Source organism: Phasianus colchicus, chromosome Z (genome assembly GCF_987193195.1).
Source record: "Phasianus colchicus chromosome Z, bPhaCol1.hap1.1, whole genome shotgun sequence".
Lineage (NCBI taxonomy): Eukaryota > Metazoa > Chordata > Aves > Galliformes > Phasianidae > Phasianus > Phasianus colchicus.
In genome coordinates this window covers 82,159,547-82,182,868 of record NC_143476.1, presented here as the reverse complement: position 1 = coordinate 82,182,868, position 23,322 = coordinate 82,159,547, and the positions used below count along the sequence as shown (strand labels likewise).

The window sequence follows — 23,322 nt, the reverse complement described above, 5'->3', positions numbered from 1 at the left end:
GTGTTCAAAACGTTAAAAAATAAAAATGCACTTTCAGTCTCCTTATCTTATTTAAAAACTATAAAGAAAATCAACTAGAAGGTGAATGTATTTCTCTACCTTTTCACGTGCTGTTTACTCAGAACACTTAATTTGATAATCCTTAGCGTAAGACCATGCAGTTAGTCAGCTGACATCTGGTAGATTTTCAGATAGAAGCATAAGCATATCTACTAACCTTATATTGGAGTCTGTGCCTCCTTCCTTTTAAGTGCATTTCCTTGGCATTAGGGTCATTAAAACTGCACTCACAAAGTTTGCAGTGAAAGCGGATCACCTTTCCTTCATCATTTCTTACCTGGAAAATAAAATTATAATACATGGTTTTATGGGTTTTGATTTTTAAACCCCAAAACGATGTACAAATTGATTTAATTCAGTGATATTGGATACTGTCTGATTTCAACACACATTAAAATATTTATGCAAACACTAACTGAAATAAGACAAACTAGATCTTTCAGTTCCGTCAGAGACACCATTTTGCTTAGTTATAAAAAGAGTTCTTCCATTCAAAAGAACAGGCAGCTTCAAACCTGAACATGAACATACTGAGTTGAAGTCAGTAATTGCAAATCTGCAAAATATGAAAAACTGACATCAGATTCTGATCCTATTCATTTCATCTCACCAACACAAATAGTGTCTCACTAAACTCAAAACAAAAACACAATACAATAACGTAAGCATATAAACAAGCCCTTTTCAGGTTCAATGCTTTGTTTCATTTTGAACAATTTTTCACCAAAACATCTAAAAAAACCATCACAAATTGCCATATTAATACCTCCTCCACATAGTCATGTCCCACTGGCTGGACATCACTTTGCAAAGCAGCAAGAGTTGTAGGAGTCACTGGTTCAGCTGCTGTGTCTGGTTTCACTTCCTGTGTTTGTACCGTGGCAGTGGGAGTTGCTTTAACACTTTCAGCCGATTTCATTTCTTCCAGCTTACTTCCTGTTGTCTGAAGCTTATTGCCACCTAGAAATCAAAATATTTCAATTCTTAGCTTTCATCAAACAAGAGTATGATTACACATGATATGCAGACTGATGATTTCATTTGCAAGTATCAATGTCCTGGGCAAAGCATTAGAAATCTTTTTAAATTAATTAAAACTTAAATACGCTGAAATTACAATTAAACAGGGTTTTGTTTTGAATAAATATATTTAAAAACATCTAAGTAACTTGAACACTTGGTATTAGTTTTATTTTAGCATGAAAAACTTCATTGCATAAATGCAACTTATGTAATAGAAGTTACGTAAGTAACTGCAATTTTCATCATTTTCATGCTTTTTTAATAGTGACAGAAATTAGAGGGAACAGTTTAGCAAAGATATTCTAATGATCTCTTTTCATCATCAGGTATTACTTTTGTAAATGGATGAAAAAAGGTAATTAAAATCATATGTTTGTGTTAACAAAGGTACTATGCTCTTGCTGTTGCAACTGCATGGGGTCTTTCCTTCAAGAGCAGGATAACCTTGTTTTGAAACATCTGCTTCTCATCTCTGAAAGTCTGTCACGCTCATTACAAAAGTTTCCATGCTACATTTCCACTACTACAAGGATGTTCCAGTTGCCCAGTTACCAACTACCAATGTGCTTTAACAGCCCAGCTATAAGCTGAAATTAGGGCCAGCTGGACTATAAACTGCCATACTCCAGAAGCTACTACACTCTTATGAAGTACGAAGAAGCTTCCAGGAAAGGCAGAGACAACAGAACAGAAAACATCATAAACTGTAAAGCAAAACTTTTATACCCATTTTTATTTTCACCAATCAGTAATTCTCTTAAATACAACAGAGTTATTCATGCATAGTTAACTAAATACATTTGTATTTGCTACAGTAAGATCTTAAAAAAACTATGGAATAGGTTAGGTTTCAAAATAAAGACTGACTTCTGTACTTGCCAACAAAGTTTATTTTCGGTGTAGATATTTTCTTTACTGCTATATTAGCAGCAGTTGAAGATGTTTTGTTGTTGGACGCTGTGTTAAGTGGTGTGTTTGCCGTGGGAGTAAGAATTTTCACTGCAGAGGATGCAACAGAGGAGTTCACAGTACTGCTGCTAGTTGCTATGCTTGAAGCAGAGGCAGCTGGTTTGGAAGCAGATGTGGATGTTGAGGAAGTAGCCTGGGTAACCACATTTGGTTCAGTTGAAGGAATGGGTTTGCCAAGTTTTGTGTGCAATTTTACTACCTATAAGAATAAAAAGAAATTCATATCACCTCCCTGGAAAAACTAGAAAAAATGAACTAACAGCTTATGGAAGCTGTAATACAAACATGAACGTAACACCAAAGGAAAAAAAAAAAAATCAGTAACTAAAAAGTTAGCTACTGCTACTTAATAAAGAGCGATCTTGGTATAAAAGGGATGGAGATGTAAAAGCTATTGTCATCTGAAACTAGAAAATACTTAATCATCATCTCAGATTGCTTATTTTCATCACAAATTCATAAATTTACTCCAAAAGCTATGTGTCTGAGAACAGAAAGCCAATAAGCTGACAAGGCAATAAAACAGAAGGAAGTGTTTTGCTCGAACTGTTTCTACGTCACTGCTCTGCTGTCTGGTTGCTTTTTCTTCTCTTCAAAAAGCACAGTTCATTAAGCTATTTTGGTTCCAAATTGCTTATAAATTGAAGTTATTTAATTCAAATTCAGAACATTGTCTCTTTTGATCACTATCTTTTAAGAATATTGAAAGAACTGCCAAATTACCCAGCAAATTTGAAGAGATTAGTTAGGGAACGGTTGTTTCTTTTTTCTATTTTTTTTTTTTTTTAAACAGAGCTGCAGAGACGATTAAGAAGGATGTGAGAGAAGTACTTCAGTGCTCCTTAAAGTTCATAGAAAGTGAAGAGACACAACGCTTATTCTTAAAAATAATGCTGAAGGCAGAATAGTAGTTCCTTTTACAGACAGCTGATCACCACCGGAGAAAGGAATACAGGGGGTTCATAAAGAACAAATACACACGATGACAGCTAAATTTAGGAAAGATTTGAAAATAGCAAGAAAAGTCTGCTTTTATCTAAACCTGTAGACAATGATAACATGTATACAATAGCATACATACACTTTTTTTTCTCTTTGTTCTTATTTTTTAAGTAAATCATAATCCCCGTCAGAATACAGACATATTGTCAGGTAATAGTAGAAGTTTAAGCAACATTTAAAATGACTATCTGCAGCAGAATAAACAAGATTCTTCAGAGTATACCAAAGTAATAGATTGAGATTTCAGTTTTACACAGATGGAAACCTAAATAAGCAGTGGCTAGTGACTACCTACAGGGAAGAGAAAGCTACAACCAAATGTATGAGGACAGTAAGTACCACACCTCATGTACTTATGTGGTTATTGAGTATAACCCAAAAATTTAACATCTCAAGCCCAACTCAGTCAGCCTTTCCTAACAGAAGTGCTCCAGCTTCCCGAGAATCTCTGTGGCCTCCTCTGGATCCACTCCAACATTCCATCTACTACTGTACGGCCAAATTCAAACACAGGTCACAAGGGTTCAGAGTGCAGCCAGTACTCTGTAATCCAGAATTCCTACTTAAGTGCACACTTACCAAATTTTTCCAAATACTCATTATAAAGTCTACTACAGGGTGCTGCTCTTGCTCCCATATGTTTTCTTTGCAAGAAATGCAAAGGAATGATGACAAAGACAACTACAGAAAACAGTCTTGGAAAGATTTAGGAGGGACATGTCCTTTGCTCACTCTCTTCCCCACCTTAGTCAACATCTTCATCCCATGATTTTCAAATTTTCCAAAACATCCTTTTCCCACTGATGCTGTGGCAATATTTTTCACCTCTTCTGCCAACAATACCCTTCTAATAGTGAGATTAAATATATGCTTGAAACAAACCACAGAGCAAAATATTTTTAAACAAAATTATTCAAATTGTATTGTTTCTGCTCATTTTCTCCTCTCTAAGATGAGTGGGAAAATATACAAATAGTGACAAAAACAAAAGGAAGTTCTTACTTTCTGATGCTTGGCTCCACGGATATGGGCAGCATATGCATCTGCTCCTGTACAAGACACATCACAAAGCTCACAGCGCAACTGATTCTGAGTTCCACGAGCAGAAGTGCTGTTGTTACTGGTGTTCTGGGACGCTTTTAACGCTGCTTCTTTCTTCTTGTGTTTCTGACCTTCTAAGTGTTCTTTGTAAGTCTGTTTAAACAAATAACACACACACACTAAGCTGCCTTTGTATTGTTTGTCCATCACTTGTGTGAACACACGCAGTACAGAATGTAGCATAAAATACATGCTTTATGTAAGAAATAGTCAGTATGCTGAGCATTTCTTTCATATGACAAGCTCTAAGGTATAAGTAGACCACTTGTAAGATAGAACATTTTCTTCTCTTCCAATAGAAGTCCACTTTTAGAGGTAATACTGTCTTGAGTCTCCAACACCTCCTTGATTCCTCAACAAAGTACTTTTGAAAAGATACTGCTATGGAAAACTTGATACAATGACAGAAGTTTATCTCAGTTGCAGTTTCCTGCATTGCACAGAATAATTCTCAGTTTTGAATTTTTCATCAACTTGCATGATGACAGAACTAAAAAACTGGATTCAAATAAAGGTAGCACAGAAAGCTGTGCTGAAAATGAAATGCAGAAGTTGAGATTAGCTCCTGTGCTGACATTAGCAACCTGGGAGATAACGGCAGATTCACTTAAATAACTGTATAACCTATCACACACAAATACAGCATTAATTTTATACACTTTTACCTGCTGTGAAACTAAACTGGGATGATGGAGTACAATAAAGAATAAATTTTTAGGTTTACCATTCACAACATTTATATGATTCAGGAGTTTTGATGAAAGTTATTTTCAAAGAAGTTTGCTATCCTAAAAAACCAAATCAACTTCAACTTTCAGAACACTTCTGAGTCTGAAATACAGATACAGCTTCTCTGTAAAACCTTTCTGTTTTCTCATTGTTATTCTGTAACAGCACACATTTTGATTATTTATCCCATTAGTAAAATTACAGAGTCTTTAACAGGTCCTTAAAAGTTAACAAATATTTCTGCAGGAGTCTTTATAGCTGGAGAAGTTGTAACAAAAATGTATAACACAATATTACATAAAACAGGTACCTGTGGTCCAGCACAGCTGATCTTACAAACATCGCAGTAGTGGATCTGCGGTGGTTTGGGAGGTTGTTTTGGTTTCAGTTGCTTATTTTGGAATGGTGTCTTTTTAGTAAAGGTGGTCCCTGTCCAGGCGGCCGTTGCTGCAGCAGCAGCAGCAGCAGCTGCTGCCTGTTTCTGTTGCTGCTGCTGCTGCTGATAATAGGACGATGCAGCTGAATACACTGCAGCTTCATAGCCAGAATAAGAGGTACCTCAAAGATCAAAACAAATAAATGTTACATCACTGTAGATCATGTATCAATTACATAACATACAAATTACAAGCATGCATTGTAATAAAAGTTGAGGGAGCGGGGCAGAATACAAACAATGTATTGCAATCTTGGTAAGCAATCCTGGTTTTTCTTAATGTTTCATAACACACAAATACATAATATATAACTTTTATCAGAAACATATTTCATTTTTCACACATCTCTGCAACGCACAGTTATGTTGTTGGATATAACTAGCATCCCTAAAGAATATGTGAAAATTCCTGGTACATCTTGCAAGTCTCACTATGGTGTAACAAGAATAAAATATTTCTCAAGGGCCAGTTGAAGTAAACAGTTTTCCTGAACCAGATTTACAGTTCAAGATGAAAAGGAAGACAGATTAAGTAGAGTAAGGGAAAAAAAAAAGAATATTAAAAATATAACACCTTGTGTTATCACATTCTACTTCAAGGATTAAAATTGTTCTAGTGCAAAGCTGCTGGCCTGCTAAAACCTCTGCAGCACACACTAGGTATGCACTCCTTGACAGCTACTACTGAAGTTGAAGAAGTCAAGGAAACTGGGCTTTTATACCCTTGAGCCAGTTTTCCCATAAACTTTCTGTATCTACTGGTTCAACTATCTTAATACTCTGTTTTGAGAGAGTCCCTATAAAATCCCTTTTGTAAACAGAAAAGAAACAAAATAAAAACGTTTAAACTAGCTATAATATGCCAGTTTGCCAGCTGGTTCTGGAGCTGGTTCTGGATTTCTAATTACTGAAAGAAATATGGTTGGTTTTTTTTTCCTGTTTTTGTTTGTTTGCTTTTCTTCCAAAGCACCAATTATTAGTCTTCTGTTTTGGTTCAATACAATCCAGACTTTTAAGATTTATAATGGATCGTTCCTCCCTGCCACTACAACTATTGTTACATGGCATCAGGCTTCCTCCTAATTTCCCTGGGTTAATATTTGTGTGGATATATCTCCTTCTTTATTCTTATTCCCCCTCATCTTTTCTCTAAATCTTGCAGTAAGTCTCAACACACTGGCAGTATCCTGTATATTTTCACATGAGACAAAATAGGCATATTTAAGCATCAAATCTCTTTTAAAGACAGATCATTACGCTGGCAAAATATTTTTATATAAGTGGTTGATACTTCTCAGTAGACTGATATAATTGAACACAAAATGCTAAAATTCTGAGCATTTAAATCCTGTAACCTTCTGTAACAACTGCAAAGATCTCAGAAGCATAATTTGTAAAATTCTTACCAGAGTAAGTAACCGCTGTTGTACTGTATGTTGCACTCTGAGTATAGGATGGAACAACAGTTGCTGCAGCTGCTACTGGCTGTACAGTAGAGGATACTGGATATATAGAAAACGTAGTGGTTGCTGGACTTGGGGTTGCAGGTTTTATAGCTGTTACTTGTCGTGTTTGCTGGGCTTGAGTATATTGAGTTGCCCCTTGGCTATATCCTGCTTTCGGAGCTAATTAGGATAGAAGATATAAGTGTACAAACATAGACAGGCTTTAGTTGAACGAAGTGCCAACCATATTAAGTAATATTTAATGATATTTGATTATATTCTGGGGAACAAATCTAACAAGTGGAGGTAGCTTTTCTGGTTGGTTCCATTTGCAATTTTTTTTTTTTTTTAATTTATTTACTTTTGAAGTCACAGTTACGTTTTATATAACTGTGTAATTCAACACTGAATAATGATATCTCAGGTTATATTACTAAGAATTAGTTACTGTGTTTGTTTTTTTCTTTAAGAATGCTGCCAAACTAACCCTCTTATTCAACAGTTTTACAGGAGTGTATGCTAAATTGAAGTACATCAAAATTTTCCAGCACTTCTTATTAATGTAAAAAAAGTAACTACGCTTTGTAGCAGTCATGATACTAATAATTAAAGAACTACATACATTAACTAACTAAAGAATTACATATATGTCAAACCAAATTATCACCTGAATCCTCCCCTGACATGTTGACATAGTTCAGCAAACTTCCAAGACAAATCAGCAAAAGGTTTGTCTAGAAATATGTTTCAGGCATATATATTTTAAGGTATTAAAGCAGTACCTACATTGTATAATGGGAGGAGTTTGGAGCATGCAACCCACCTGTCTGGTAGTACGACTCAGCCACTGAAGGTTGAGGCTGGGCAGCAGCAGCCACAGCCGCAGCAGTTGCCGTTGGCTGCTGATAATATTGTTTGCTGTCATAAGCTACAGCTGGGGCAGTAGACCGTACGTAAGAATAGGAATCCTAAAAGGATTTAAAAGGATTTAAAAAGGAAAAAACAGTGAACATATCCTTAAAATATTCATCTAGAAAAAAAGGTTATTAGTAGAGGAAAAAAATCCAGTAACATTTCCTTCTAAGCTACACTGAAGAAGATTTTTTTTGAAAAAATATTTACAGAGGCATTGTATATAGATACATTAAATAAATTAAATTAAAAAATTTAACAATTTAAAAAATTAAGTTAAATAAATTAAACTTGAAGAAAAACCTGACAGACTTTGCCAGATGTAATAAAAAAAAAAATCACCAAATGCTTTTAAATTACTCTCCTTCACAAACTATTTTTGTAACTAAAAAAGCAACTTTCTTTAGCTTTTCATAATGACTGTATCATATTCCTACAAAATATGTAAGAAAAAAACCAATGCAATTGTTTTGACAAAATATGAAGTCACAAGTTTACAAACATCATAGAATCATAGAATTGCTCAGGTTGGAAAAGACCTTAAAGATCATCGAGTTTGACCACAACCTAACCATACTACCCTAACTAACAACCCTCCGCTAAACCATGTCCCTGAGCACCACACCACATCCAAATGGTTTCAAACATCAAATCCAAATGGTGACTCAACCTCCTCCCTGGGGAGCCTATTGCAGTGCTTAACAGCCCCTTCTGTAAAGAAGTCTTTCCCCATATCCAACCTAAACCTCCCTGGGTGCAACTTGAGGCCACTGCCCCTTGTCCTAACACCTGTCATCAGTGAAAAGACACCAACCTGGCTCTCACTGTAAGCACCTTTCAGATATTGGAAGAGAACAATAAGGTCTCCCCTCAGCCTCCTCTTTCCCAGACTAAACAGCCCCAGTTCCTTCAGTCTCTCCTCATAGAGCATTATCTCCAAGCCCTTCACCAGCCTTCTTTGGACCTGCTCCAGCACTTCAATGTCCTTTCTGTACCGAGGTGCCCAACACTGAACAAAGTACTCGAGCTAAGCCCTCACCATCATCCTACGCTGGCCTTAAAAATTCCAACACAGACAGATCACAATAATTCAGCAGTAATTTTTTTTATTTGTTTAACACACCTGGTAATTCTGCGTAGTAACAGGAGGTGGTGGTGGCGGAGCTTCTTGTTGCCTCTGCGTATAACCATAATCTGTAGCTGTGTGCGCTGTAGGATAGCCTCCATACGCAGCAGCTGTTGCAGCAGCTGCAACAGCCACTGGAGCAGGCCTGGCTACTGCAACTGTAGCTGCTGCTGGAGCGTAGGCTGCAGTAACTGTGTGCGCAGCAACTGGTGCCTGGTGGACAGTGTAGCTGGCCACTGTAGTTGGATGGGAATACGCTACACCCGAAGCTGGCTGCTGGCTATATGGGAAAAAGACAGTAAGTAAATAATCAAATTAATTCAACATAGTAAGCCAATGCCTAGAGATTTCAGAATCTTGGATTTGATTAATATTTGGCTGTTCTACAACACTGAGGATCAGCTATCTACTTATGAATACATTTCAGTGGTTTCTATTACCTCTCTTCCTCCTCCATGAAAAAAACATCTATATTATTTCGAAGTTTCCATAAATAGAGAAAATTGAGTGGCCGATGAATTTTTCTAAGAGGGGGGGTTTTGTGGGTTGGTTTTGCAGTTGTTTTTCCCTGTGGCAGTAGAATTCTTTCATTCAAAGAAGACTTTCATTCAAAACAATATATAAGTTTTAGGTATGCTATGCGTAAGCTATCTTTCCATATCTGACAAAATGTTCAGTGCTTTATTAGTTTTTCAATAAAACTATCTACCTATTAAGATAACTACTTTCCTGTGACAGCTCATAATTGACTTTCACTTGCATGATGTTTTCTAGTAAAATGCATTAAAGTTATGAGCTTGATTTTCAAATTCCATAACTCTTGAAATTAAAACAGGAACACTTAAAAACAAATCTCTAATACCATTTTCCCACCAGAAAATTAGAATTATTAAATACTGGCCCTGCTTTATAGCAGTCCTCAGCCTCACAATATGAATCATCAACAAAGGACAGGCAGATCAAGCAAGAAGACTGCCACCAGGGCTCTGGCAATCTTCCACGCACATGCTGAGCCTAATCTGCCTCTCTAAAATTTGCAGGTAGGATATTAATATGTGGCTATTTACAAAGAATGAGTAAGCACTACCGGTCCAAATAGAAAGTTATGGCCTCTGAAATTTAATTATTTGAAGAAAAAATGATGTTACTGTCCTATTTCAATCTGTAACCACAAATTACAATTAAAGCTTAGAATAGTTACTTTGATTTATAACAAATACAGCGAACTGGGCAAAATAGCTCTGTCTGCAACAATGACATAAAATGGAGATTCAGCGATTACTCTGATTTTTGTTTTCATATTTCTACACTGTGGTTCAACTATATTTAAGAATCATGATTGAAAGATAATGAAAACCCCATTTCATGTCTATCAAGAGACAGTATCTCCTACTTTAAAGTAAAGAGAAATATGCTATCTCACTTGGAACGTGCTCGGCAAGTTGGAATTGCAGTGCAGTTCTGCTCAAAACCAAAAGGAACAAGAAGTCGCAGTATTTTTTCCACAAGCCTACAATATTCTCTCTAACGTAACTACCAGAAATAAAGCATCTTTTTGCTGTAGATATAGTTTTTGCTAAAGACATTTCTGTAACTCCCTTGAATTTAGTAACTAAAAAGAAATAAAATTGTAATTTAATTACAGCAGAACAAATTAACATATTAGAAAGCCATTCTTATGGCAGAACACACAGAAAAAAAATTAATACTACTGGGCTTCCCTATCCAGACTCTATGTCTTTCCACTGCAGGCCCTTGATACTTCAATGGTCGAAACACCAACTACATTCCATCCAAACTAAACTGACAAACATACTTCATCTCATTTTCAGCTTCTGAGCCTAGCAGCAGAAGGAAAAGATCTGAATAACAGAATCACAGAATGGGCTGAGTTGGAAGGAACCTCAAAGATCATCAAGGTCCAGCCCCCCAGCTGCAGGCATGGTTGCCAAGTGCTAGATCAAGCATCAGCTCAGGCTGCCCAGGGCCCCAACTTGGCCTCGAGCACCTCCAAGGATGGGATGCTCTCTGGGCATCAGTGCAAGGCTTCCCTGACAACTGATCTAAACCTCTCTTTTAATTTAAAACCATTTCCCCTTTTCCTATCATTATCTACCCACACAAAAATTTGCTTTTTCTCTTGTTTATAATCTCCCTTTAAATACTGGAAAGCTGCAGTGAGGTCTCCCAGCACTCTTCTCCAGATTGAACAAGACCAGCTATCTCAGACCTTCTTCATAGGAAAGGTGCTCCAGCTATCTGAGCATTTGTGTGGCCCTCCTCTGCACCCCTCCAACAGCTCCACATCACTCCTGTGTTAGGGACCTCAGACCTGGACTCTGTACTCCAGCTGGGGCCTTAGGAGGGCAGAGTAGATAGGGACAATCACCTCCCTCACCCGCTCTGGTGTAGCTCCTAACGCTGCTCGAAGCAATTCCTCCTGCTTGACATACATAGGTAGAGTTTTTGTTTTATCAGTTCAGGTTCAGAAATCAGACTCCACCAGAAAACTCAGGAAGACTATTTTGTGGTGGTAAAAGTGAATGATAAGCCATAAAATTAGGCAGCGCTATCCATTTATTTAACAGCAAAGAAGAGTGAATGTGTTAAGATAATTCACTGTGTCACATGAATCTAATAAAAACATACAACACTGACAGTGCAGGCAGACTTACACTTTAATTTCTACTGCACCTGAACTCTTCAGCAATCCAACGCTGTCAACAAGGAAAAGCCTTATTTCATCTTATCCTCAATCCCAGACCTGCCATCCTATTCCATCCCTTGTGTTAGTTCTGCCACTTGTCAAGCTACTGATTTACTGCATTCATCTCACAGAACACGATCAGATTTTTTTTTTCCTGGGCTCATTTTTTTAACACAGTAGAACTGTCAGAAACATTGGAGATCAGAGAACAGTATGCCTGCCAGAACACGAGGTATACATATGGAAGCAGGGAAAAAAAATGGGAAAAAGAGAAAGAAGAGAAGCCTGTCCCAAAAGTATTAACTCTTCACATTTCATGAAACCATGCTCAGTTTACTATTATAAAATACATTAAGGTGCTGTGAGGTAACATTATCAGACAGTTTATAAAAGAAAATGCTTTTATTCTCAGAATATATATTATTCTGAGTTTTCAGTATTCAATATTGTGAAGAGATTGTGATTGCTCTCAATAGAAGCATTAACATTCTGCCCAGTACCACTTCTTTGCCATTTTTATAACAAACTTCCTTATCATGGTATAGAATTAACAGCCCCAATCATTTGATTTCTAAGGCTAATACAGTTCTATTACCATGTTTACTTTAGCAAACCTGTTCCCCTTGCTTCTGCAACATCATGCAGAGCTAGTGATCGAGTTTGCAAGATTAGAAAGAAAAATATTCTAGAACTGACTATTACTGCCTTCTTAAAAGAACTACTCATTGCAATACATGGCATCTTCTTTTCCAAATTTATGAGGCTTCTTTTTCTCTTGGAGTTCTTACTAAAAATCTTTTAATATTAAGATGACCAGACACTTATACATAATTAATTTCTGCCAAAGGATTTTTGAGCTATTTGTCCTTCAACTTAGCAGAGGTTTTTATCCTTGTTCAGTGACAAATGCGTCACTGCACTTGCTGAGATCAACCTACTTCCTCCCAGACTCTTCTACCAGCTCATCTTTGCACCTATCCTAGTGTTATCTACTCATCTTTTTTGACCATGGATGGCAAAAAGCATATTCATCAATTCAGATGAAGCCTCCAGACACACTACTTTCCTAAGAACAGCTTCTTGTGAAGTCAACTAAGAATGGACAAATTTCCTTTGCGTCATATATCATGACACGCTATACTAATGTAAATGCTAAATAATCATCAAGATCAGTCCTCGCATAACTTCAGTATAATTATTCCTACGTGAGAATCATTTTCTTCTGACTTCTCTACTATTCTAAATCTTTTATTAATCTTTACCTTCCATAATAATTTTCCACACTCCACCACACAGAGTATTTCAACTTAGTTCTAATATTTTAGACTCCAAAAGACTTGGTAAGTATACAAATTGTTAAAGTAATGATGAATATGTCAGCTGAGCTACTGTAAGGAAACGTGCATTCTTCACCATAACAAATAAGGTAATTCAATTTGGCTTAATCATTCAACACAGCTGGCTTAAAATTACTCCATGTTCTATGGGCTAAGAACACACAATTATTGCAGCACACACAACACAAACACAGTGTTCTGGTAAATTATGCAAGTTTTTCTGTAGGTTAATTCTTCCTTTCCCCTAAATAAATTCTAATGTGCTTATAAGTATCTTTGAATTTAGAGGTCCAGGTCTCTTCATACGACAAGCTTCTCAGACCACCTGTCCTTACTAACTAGGTAAAGCTTAAAAATCAGAGAATAACTTAGGCTAAGACAAACCTGTGGAGGTGATCTGCTCTGATCCTATGCTCAAAGAACAGCTAACCTTGAAGTTAAACTAGGTTTTTCAGGGCTTTGTGCTGTCATACGTCCAAGAATGGAGATTGCAAGGCTACTCTAAACAATTTGTTTCAGAGTCTGAGTACCCTCAATGTGAAGATTATTTTCCTTAGTTTATAAAAGTTTCAGCCTAAAAAGAGTTCTAGGCCAACACCTAGTTAAAATAAACCCACCCAGTGACTGTTCAGTTCAAGCTAATTTCATACTAAAATTCTTAATAATCTTACTATCAGAAGAAAATCAAAATAAAAACCACCCTGTGACTTAAGTTGCTAGGGAAGGACTCAGCAGCCTCAAACTGTACCCTTGCTGTATTACCTTAATAACTCCTCTACCAAAGATTTTAATTCAAAAGTTATATATTTTGTTCAAGCTAATTTTTCAGATGATCACAGTACCAACAGAGCTATTCCACCAAGCTTACTTCAGTTTCTTTTTTACAGGAACACATATTCTTCAACACTCATCCTCTAGTTCAGATCTCTATTTCACTTCATTTTCACTATCCCAGTCATGTCCAGTTTACAGTTTAAATGTTGCACTGAATTATTCTACCCAATGTTCTGTACACATTTCAGTCAACTGAAGTTCATTTTCAGCATCTTACCTGATTTACTCTTTCCCTACCTGCCCTAAAATGTTACCACATAGTTCTATTTCCCCATGTTCTGGATATTAGGAAATACTACTTCTCTGAAAGGGTGGTCAGGCGCTGGAATGGGCTGCCCAAGGAGGTGGTGGAGTCCCCTTCCCTGGAGGTGTTCAAGGAATGTTTGGATGTTGTGTTGAGGGATATGGTTTAGCGAGAACCATTGGTGATAGGTGGATGGTTGGACTGGATGATCTTATAGGTCTTTTCCAACCTTAGTGATTCTGTGATGCTGTGATTCTGTGATTTAGGATTGCTTATGTTCAGAACTGTAATTGCAAACAGTTAAACATGTAAAAATCACAGAACAGCCAGGGTTGGAAGGGACCTCAAGGATCATGAATCTCCAACCCCCCTGCCACAGGCAGGGCCACCAACTTCCCCATTTAATACAAGACCAGGCTGCCCAAGGCCCCATCCAACCTGGCCTTGAACACCTCCAGGGATGGGGCATCCACAGCCTCTCTGGGCAGCCTGTTCCAGTACCTCACCACTCTCTCTGTAAAGAACTTCCCCTGACATCCAACCTAAATCTCCCTTCCCTCAACTTCAAACCACTTCCCCTTGTTCTGCTGTTATCTACCCTTTCAAAGAGTTGATTCCCCTCCTGTTTGTAGGCTCCCTTTAGGTACTGAAAGGCTGCAATGAGGTCACCCCACAGCCTTCTTTTCTCCAGGCTGAACAAGCCCAGCTCCCTCAGCCTGTCTTTGTAGGGGAGGTGCTCCAGTCCCCTGATAATTTCTGTGGCCTCTCCTCTGGACTCTCTCCAACAGCTCTCTGTCTTTCTGCCTATTTACAAATTCAAAGTCACAGAATGGTTTAGACTGAAAAAGACCTCTGGATAACCCCTACTCAAGCAGGCCCACCCAGAGCAGGTGCCTCAAACCCACATCCAGGCAGCTTTTGAAGATCTCCAAGGAGGAAACTCCACACCTTTCTGGGCCACATGTACCAGTGCTCCACAATGCACGTTACATATGTCCTTCCTGATGCTCAGAGGAAACCTGTGTTCCAGTTTGTGCTCGCTGCCTCTTGACCTAGTACCAGGGACCACAAAAAGAGCTTGACTTTATCATTTTTACATCCTCCCTTCAGGTATTTATAAACATAGATGAAATCCCCTGACAGTTGTCTTCTCCAGGCTGGACAATCCCAGCTCTCTTAACCTCTTCTCATAGGAGAAGTACTCTAGCCACTTGATCATCCTGGTAACCCTCTCTTGGGATCTTTACAGCATGCCCATGTCTCTCCTGTACTGCAGTTGAGAATACAATTAACTTTCTTAGCAGAAAAGTCATGTTGCTGACTCATGTTCAACTTGGTGTCCACCAGGACATCTGTGTTCTATTCTGCAGTTCTACCTGCGTGTCCTCCAACATGTACTGTTTACTGTTGTTATTCCTCAGGTGAAGGACTGTGGTCTTCTTGCTGAACTCCATGAGATTCTTGTCAGCCCACATCTCCAGTCTCTTCAGGTCCCTCTGCACGGCTGTGCAGCTCTCTGGCAAGTCACTCTTTCAGGCCCTGTTTCTTCTCATTGAGTGGTCCAATATACCTCATTGTCCAGATCATCAATGACGATGTTCAAGACACATGTTCAAAAAATACTTAGATGTTGTACTAGGGGACACAGTTTAGTGGGGAAATACTGGTGGAAAGTGAATGGTTGATCTGGATAACCTGGGAGGTCTTTTCCAACCTTGGTTGGACTCTACAGTATGAAGGCTGGTGCAATTCCAAACACAGAGGAAAGAATTATGAACACCACTCTGCCCAATTCTACCCTGCAAAATCAATTAAGCTATAGTATTGGTCAAAAAAGTGTGTTTCTATGTAGATATTTAGTTTGCAAAGTTCCTGCCTGAACGCTTACATTTGGCTAAGATGCATTAGAAAAACCTCATCTGAGCTACAGAAAGATCTTCACTAAGGAAACAGGAGTAGTGTTTTTGAAATAAAAAAGAGAAATATTGACTTCCAGAGTGTTTTTTTCATTTTGAAAGACTTTTTTTCATATGCTAGGAGAATGCTTTAAATTTTAAGTTAGAAAATGGCTACAACACATATGCTGATAAAACAAAAATTAATGAAGTACCAGTGTTCACTTAGTAAAACATTATCGTCCGTTTCCAAAACAACAGGTTTGTTTAATTTAAATAGCTACATAATAAAAGTTTGCCAGCAAGTAACACGCCTCCACAAGAACAAGCTTAGACAAGTATTAAAACTCTTAGATCTAATACAGAACAGTCCTTATTAAGTACTTATAAAGATTAATACTGATAGGAAGACTGAATTTCCTGTGATTTATCAACCCAAGAATGACACAGAATTACAAGCATTTAAGTTGGAAAAACTGAATTCTTCTCCAGAGAACATTTTGCTTTTATCCTATTCCAGACACTGACCTTTTTCTGTAACAAAGATTTGTGGCTTTCTTTGTTCCAAAGGGAAAAAAAAAAGGTAAAAAGCTTTATTTATTGCACATTAACAATATCAGGAGAATGCAACACTTTGATGTAATACCGCCTATTTTGCCAGATAATAACTTCAAGTGATTTAAATGTGAAGATATTTTATTTTCCACACAAGGATATTTGTGGAGTTAAGTCATCCATTAAAAAACTAACAACAAACATATACATTATTAAAGCTGTTGCTATTCCAGCTTTGTTCAGAATACAGATGTCCAGTATCTTGGCTTGCCTGGGCTGCACCTGAGTGCAGAGGAATTATCTTGAACCACATATAAAATACATACCAGTTCATGTATATAAGAAACAGTTTTTGTTAACATTAAAAAAAAAAAAAAGAAGGCAAAACCAGAACGGAATATTTGATCTTCTTTCTGCAAATGCATCAATGTCTGGTGTGATGGCAGCGGCTGCAATTTTAGTGAGCTCTCAAAGTGCTCTTCAGAGATTTTTGATGAAATTTTACTCTTCCTCTACTTTGTCCTTAAAAACAGTCTGTCATAAATGCACATACTACCAAAAAGTGACTACATGAATAAGGGACAACTATGAAGCAAAGGACATTTTTCACCAGTAAGAGAAGTCTAGGAAGACTCTGGTAAAGAGACATGATCAATTCTCTCTTACAACTTGAATGTCTGATTGCAACTCTGTGCATTTGGACTGAAAATCTGCAGGTAACGTATTTATGTCAACTAAAAATGAAATTGCAAATATACAAAAAAATCAATGTTTTTTCTTGAAATCTTGGAGCGTATTCTCAAACTCCTTTATCAAAACAGAAAGTAACACTGTAAACTTTTTAGTGTTCATCGAAGTATGTTTAGCCAATTTATCAAAATGCATAAAATTAGCAACCAAAACTTCATCCTGTCATAATTTAAGTTTCATTTTCAACAGCTATATTTTAAAACATAGCACAGACAGATTGATTTTCACCTTGAAGACACGTTTGACTCATTTAAATGAGCAATCATGTCCTCTAAAAATGCAAAATCGACCCAAGTTTAATTATTAAGAAAACTTACATGTCTGCTTAGTAGAAAACAACATGCATCTTCACAGGCACACACAGGTGCAGGTAGGCTGAAATGCTACCATCAGCAATCACTGCATTTTACTTGCCAAGTGGCACAGCCCCACGTAGCATCATACATGCATACCAGTTGGATGGAGCATGTACAGTGGGATGAGAGATGGAGTCAGCACCGCACTGCAGCCTCCACTCCACAGTTCTCTTGCCACCCATGCAGTTTGCACTGAAGCTACGTGCAATCATTTCATGAAATACGTTACTTGAGTAAGAAATTACTTGAAATACATTTTCACTAAAAATTACAATAATGGTAGAAGTTCACAGTTACATGGGGCTATGCTACTCCTGTCAGAGGGTGCAGATGGCCCGTGGACTGGCCTACTTAGAGCACCAAACACTGAAAATTCTCTTCTTGCAACTAAAGGACATGCCTACATTTTCAGTTTTAGCCTTCTCAAGAGCACCATTCTGATACTGATTAAAGACCATGGCTAAACCAATTTTGTCTTTACCCAAATTATAAGTTTTCTCAGAAATGTCAACTTCTAAATAACACTTCTAGGAAACTTTTTTTTTTTTTCATACAAAGAATATACTTTTCAGGACAGCTCAACCTAATAGTTACGCTACTCATAAGCATGATTTTTAAACTACGAATATCTTTAAATAAAACAATTAAGCCTTGTTTCTTGAATTCTAACTTCTACAAATATTTTAGAATTAAGGAACTCATATTTATTGAGATCTAACTGCAGACTTTCTCAAAGTTTGATAGACTATTATGTTACTAGCAGGATAGCAAAACTCTATCTAAAAATACAGTTCTGCATTTTTTTTTTCAGAGACTGTAAGACTGAATGAAGTATGTATGACCTAAATCTACAAAAACTGAAATAAGCACTACCTACTGCTTCTTTATAGAAACAGATATGGAGGCACTAATAAGTAACTGGTCAAATAAAGTTGCAGGTCTGTGAATGAAGCCTGGGCTGAAATAATAATCACAATACTGTTAGTAATAATAATAAGATTAATTTCTCCTGAATGCAATTAACAATAAACATCACAATATGGTGAAGTAAAATATTCCAGTAAGATATTCTGTAAGAGTCTGCCACTGAATAATCATACAATTTTTATGGTCTGAATAAAATTATTTAGAACATTAATGGAAAATATTACTTCCTATTATAATAATTCTGTGAACAGAATATTGATTGTAATGCAATTCACTGTGAACCCAAAGACAGGCCCTTAAGCTATGCATATATACAATGCTCTCAAATCCTGTTAAATTTTAGCAGCTCTTGGTAAAGCATTCTACAATCTAATTACATCTCATCTGAAAAATACAGTTCCTTAAAGCAACTGTTATTTTCCCTTCCTCTTCCTTGTTTCTAAAATCATCCTTGTATTATTCCACTACATTCCAAATGTACTTACTGCTACTAATAGCTAAATAATAGACTATCAGTAACTCATCTCAAAGACGCTTATGTTTTCAACACATTCTTCCTGTTTAATTAATCTTTACGTTTGTTCTCATTACTTGTTTTAAAACCAATCAAATTTGACAGCTCCCTTCACATCACACCATAATTGAAGTGTCTAAACCAGCGATGCAATACAAACTCTTTATCTACCACCCTGTACTCTGTTGCACACAATGGACTGCTCATTGCCTATACAGTCTTACATTATCAGAATGTTGCTTTTTTTTTTTTTTCCAAGAGTCTTCTTAAACCCACATTCACAATGATAGCACAAAACAAAAGGAACAAGTTGAGATGCAACATCTGCCTAAAAAACTAGTAATTACTAACATCTCTCTTATTAAAAAAAAACTAAAAGGGCAAGTTTTAGTTTAGAGGAAAGAAACTTCACTAGCATGGAAAACTGAATTCAGTTCTTCGGACATCCCTTATTTCCTAACTTTAGCTACTGCTACGCTCTTCTAAATACTAGCAACGCAACCACACTAAACCATTTTTGTATTTAATCAGTGGACAAAATTTCACTTATCATGTAACATTCCAGAGTTAAGCCTAAACCATTAAACCATTCTGAGACTACAACTACAAAGGACTTAAACATACTAATAACAGAAAACTTTCTCCAAGTGCTTGGTTCTTAAAGACACGATCCTGCTGCAAATTTAAACAAGTTGACAGACTTCCCTTTCAGAAACAACAAAGGCTCCTCTGATTACCGAGGCACCTTGCCCTCCCCAGTTTACCAGCACCTCCTCTGATTCCCTGTCACTACCATTATACAGCCCACATTACCAAACCCAGAGCTTCTTACTACCTCCCAGGCATATCTCACCTGAGAGCAGCATGTCACTCGTCTGCATAAACAGCAGTAGCTTATGAGAGGTTTGTCACGTATATTTCATCAACTAAAATGGCACATTTAGGATAGCACCTAAGACTAGCATAGACTAAGCAAAGGATAATCAGCACTGTGCAGGTTGATCATACCAAGAAGTCACTTCTGCAAAAGAAAAAAAGCATATTCTTTTCAAGATGTAACACAACTCAAAGCAGTGTCACAGAAAGCAGAGTTGGGAGTTTTTACTCTGTGATGTAGGTACATTCATCATGAAATAAAATTACATAGGTTGTTCCAAAAGGAATACTTCCTATTTATTTCCACAGAAACTGAAACAGATACAAAGAGCACAGTAGCACTCTTTAATAAAGCAAATTCTTAGTTACAAAACGCCGTTTTTCAGCACAGTTGCCACCATTTGCTATCCATTTCTGCCAGCAATGAACAAGCACTTGCACGCAATACTCAAAAATACGCACCAGCAAAGGTGATCTGCTGTCACTTGTTGCCGCTGCTGAAATACACCATCCAACACCTCGCTGTGCTCGCCGCACTGGATTATGGTGTCCATAAACATTCAGCAAGAGACTGTGAATATCAGTGGGTGCCTTTCTTACACACTTTTCTTTCAGATGCACTTCCTTGCCAGACATCATTCTGTCAGATTGCCCCTCTGCTGTCTTCTGTCACACAGCAACAAAACATAACATAAGACTGGTGGGAAGGCTCATGCTCTCCTGCCATAGCACCAACATCTGCCCCTAACATTATGGGACAGCATAACAAAATAGGAGGCATTGCTTTAGGAGCACCCCTCTTACTGTTAGTTTTGTTGCCCGTGTTTAAGAGTTGGGTGTGCTTAACACTACTTAAGATTAATAAACATTAAGTTTGTTTAATAACGCATTTTCACTTCAGAATAAGCTGTAACTCCTACTCAGTATTGTCTATTCTGTTGTCCACCACTGTAAGCTTGAATTATGCTTAGTAATGCTTTAAGGCTGGGCTAGCAGACCTACGTGGGTTACGGTTTTGACACTAAATGCTTCTGGAATATGCATCTGATTGAAAAACAGACACTGCTGAAATAAAAGTGAAATTAAGAACTATCAAACATGAAAAAAATAACACACACACACACACATTCCACCGAATTTCTCGATAACAAACTTATCCACTCACGGCATTTCCCTTTCCTTTACTGCTCTGCACCAGTTCTGAAAGTCCTGTAAAACTCTGCACAACACACATATTCTTGGTTGTTTTTTTTGGTTGTGTTTTTTTTTTTTTTCCTGCACAGAAGACTTCATCTTAACCTAAACTTACACACGCTGTGATCTGCTCTGTGCCTGAATTGCTATTGTTTCCCTTATCTGTTATGGCTCACAATAGTGAATTGGTAATACTTGCACAACTTATGGGCAAATTAAAGTTAATAAATCACTGCTCAGTACCCAAGGATTTCCCATCTTATAACCCGTCTCATTACTGCAGGGACATCACTAAATGAAACTCGAAGAGCAACTCTTCTTAACAGAAACCAAAAATCTTAACACGAAGTTCATTAGATAAGACCACTGCAGTTGCAAGCAAAGAAAAGCCCACTTCTCTATCTAAATTCTCAATGCCCTCATCTCCCCATCAGTATCCTTATATGTCAATCAGACAACTTTAAAATGAAAGCATAACAGCACACTGAATATTTCTTACACACAGAATGCAAGTCAATATTAAGATCTTCATCTCAAACTGAATAGACTCAATTGAACTCAATTGAACTACAGTGTGCACATATTCACACAAAAGAGGACTGGCATGGCCAAATTACACATTTAATTCAAACTGTAAATAAATAGAATACTGTTACTGAAATAAGTAACAGATGAATTTCGCACTACACACAGGTTTATAACTTTAGACCGTAATACCACCTTCAGCAGAAAGTATGAATTGTAATACACAGATTAATTTCCAGGATCAGTATTTGCATACTTTAATTATTCTCTCATTAAGTAATAATATCATGAAATTATTACTGGCTAGTTCGCAGAATTCTGAATGAAGTGGGCAGCAACAAAACTTACGCAGTTACAACATTGAAAGGAACAAGAATCCATTATTTATAGGTTTAAAGAGCAGTTTGTTCTTTTGCTGCCTTTGATTAAATATAAAGCGAGGTAAGATTTCAAGTGTTTTTTATGAAAAACAGTGTTTGTGAACAACAACAAAAGACATGTGAGGGAGTTTGTTGCAATATTAAACTTTCAGTTATCTTTCCCTACCACCACCATCTTCTGCTCAAATATACTAGAATGGAATATACATTTTGTAGCACTCAGTAAACCAGCTATTAACGATCTGACAGATCTATTTTTTGATAATAAATCCCCCTTTCTGATCTTTTAAACATTTCCTGTGTTTTCTGCTCAAAATATTAACTTCTTATGAAAGGACTACTTTAACACTGACTGCTGTCTCTCTTCACTTTCGAAGACATTTATAGGGGTCGTTTACTGATACACAAATGGAACAGCCTACCATACTTGCGGTAGGAAAGGAAAAATCTCCTCTTGTTCAGTTTTTCCATTTTCTCAAAAACACATTTACAGTTAAAGGAAACAGTTTTGAAATTGAACTTTATTCTAATAATATTTTTAAGCCACAGTGCAAAAGTAAATTTCAAGTTCTTAAATCTATACACCTCAGCTACACCATAAAAGGAAAAATGACTTTAGCACTTCATCTCCACTGCATAACTGCAGTCATATGGATCTCATAGTTTATTGTTAACTTACAGATCATTTGTTTTCTTATCCGAAAGAAAAAAAAAATCCTTTACGCTATTTAAAAACTCTTCCACATTTCATGAGGACTCCGTTTCAAATTTCACTATAACTGTCAAGTAGCACATAAACATGTTGCAAGCGCCCCATCTCAGAAGAACTAGAAGATAAGCTGAATTTAATCCCTTCCTTTAAATATTCAACACCTGAAGTAAATAAAAATGAAAGCAAACTATGTCTGCTTCCAGGAAAGAATAGCTGCATGATCTTGAAAGTCATTGTAAGACCTCCATAAAACTCTACTCTCCTGAAACTACATCAGGTATGCAAGTTTGATTAGCTTCTTACCACTAACACACACTTGCATTTGTTTCTAATAACTTCCCATATATTTGCTTTATTCTTTTGTTTGTTTTCCCATTAACCAAGACTTTAGAGTCAAGGCAAGCCTTCATTACAGGTTTATGAAACAACTAACATGGATTTAAATGCAGGCTTTAGGTTGCTACTCCAATACAAGTCAAAAACATAAATGTTTCTGCTTATAACCAGTTTTTTCCCCCCTCAAATTAAATAAGTTGATATCAGAAGAAGAGATAACAGGTGCTACCAAATCCTACTTTGTTTTTTACGCTCCGATAACAATCCTCAATGAACAAAAATACCAACACTTATGGGAGTGCCCCTGAACAACAGGTACAGTTTCAGGTCCCTGAGCTCCACGGTAAGACCTCTCCTGGTCTTAGATAACACCAAGA

At 37.0% G+C, this 23,322-nt stretch overlaps 1 protein-coding gene and 1 non-coding gene across 4 annotated transcripts in view; both read right to left on the bottom strand.

Annotated features, from left to right (window-relative positions):
* The window catches only part of ZFR (zinc finger RNA binding protein), a 38,488-nt gene that overhangs the window by 14,045 nt on the left and 1,121 nt on the right, over nucleotides 1-23,322 (bottom strand). For 2 of the 3 annotated variants that reach the window (XM_031610655.2, XM_031610657.2), the window contains exons 3-10: nucleotides 8,801-9,083; nucleotides 7,589-7,733; nucleotides 6,727-6,945; nucleotides 5,195-5,442; nucleotides 4,057-4,248; nucleotides 1,951-2,251; nucleotides 827-1,020; nucleotides 218-337 (exon numbers count right to left, since the gene is read on the bottom strand). In XM_031610655.2, coding sequence (XP_031466515.1) covers nucleotides 218-337; nucleotides 827-1,020; nucleotides 1,951-2,251; nucleotides 4,057-4,248; nucleotides 5,195-5,442; nucleotides 6,727-6,945; nucleotides 7,589-7,733; nucleotides 8,801-9,083 — 1,702 coding nt within the window. The remainder of the gene's footprint in view (nucleotides 1-217; nucleotides 338-826; nucleotides 1,021-1,950; nucleotides 2,252-4,056; nucleotides 4,249-5,194; nucleotides 5,443-6,726; nucleotides 6,946-7,588; nucleotides 7,734-8,800; nucleotides 9,084-23,322) is intronic. The other variant, XM_031610656.2, reaches the window with a different exon arrangement.
* LOC116240338 (small nucleolar RNA SNORA66) lies at nucleotides 12,040-12,176 on the bottom strand. Its single transcript, XR_004169287.1, has one exon. It is a non-coding gene; the product is annotated as a small nucleolar RNA SNORA66 (small nucleolar RNA).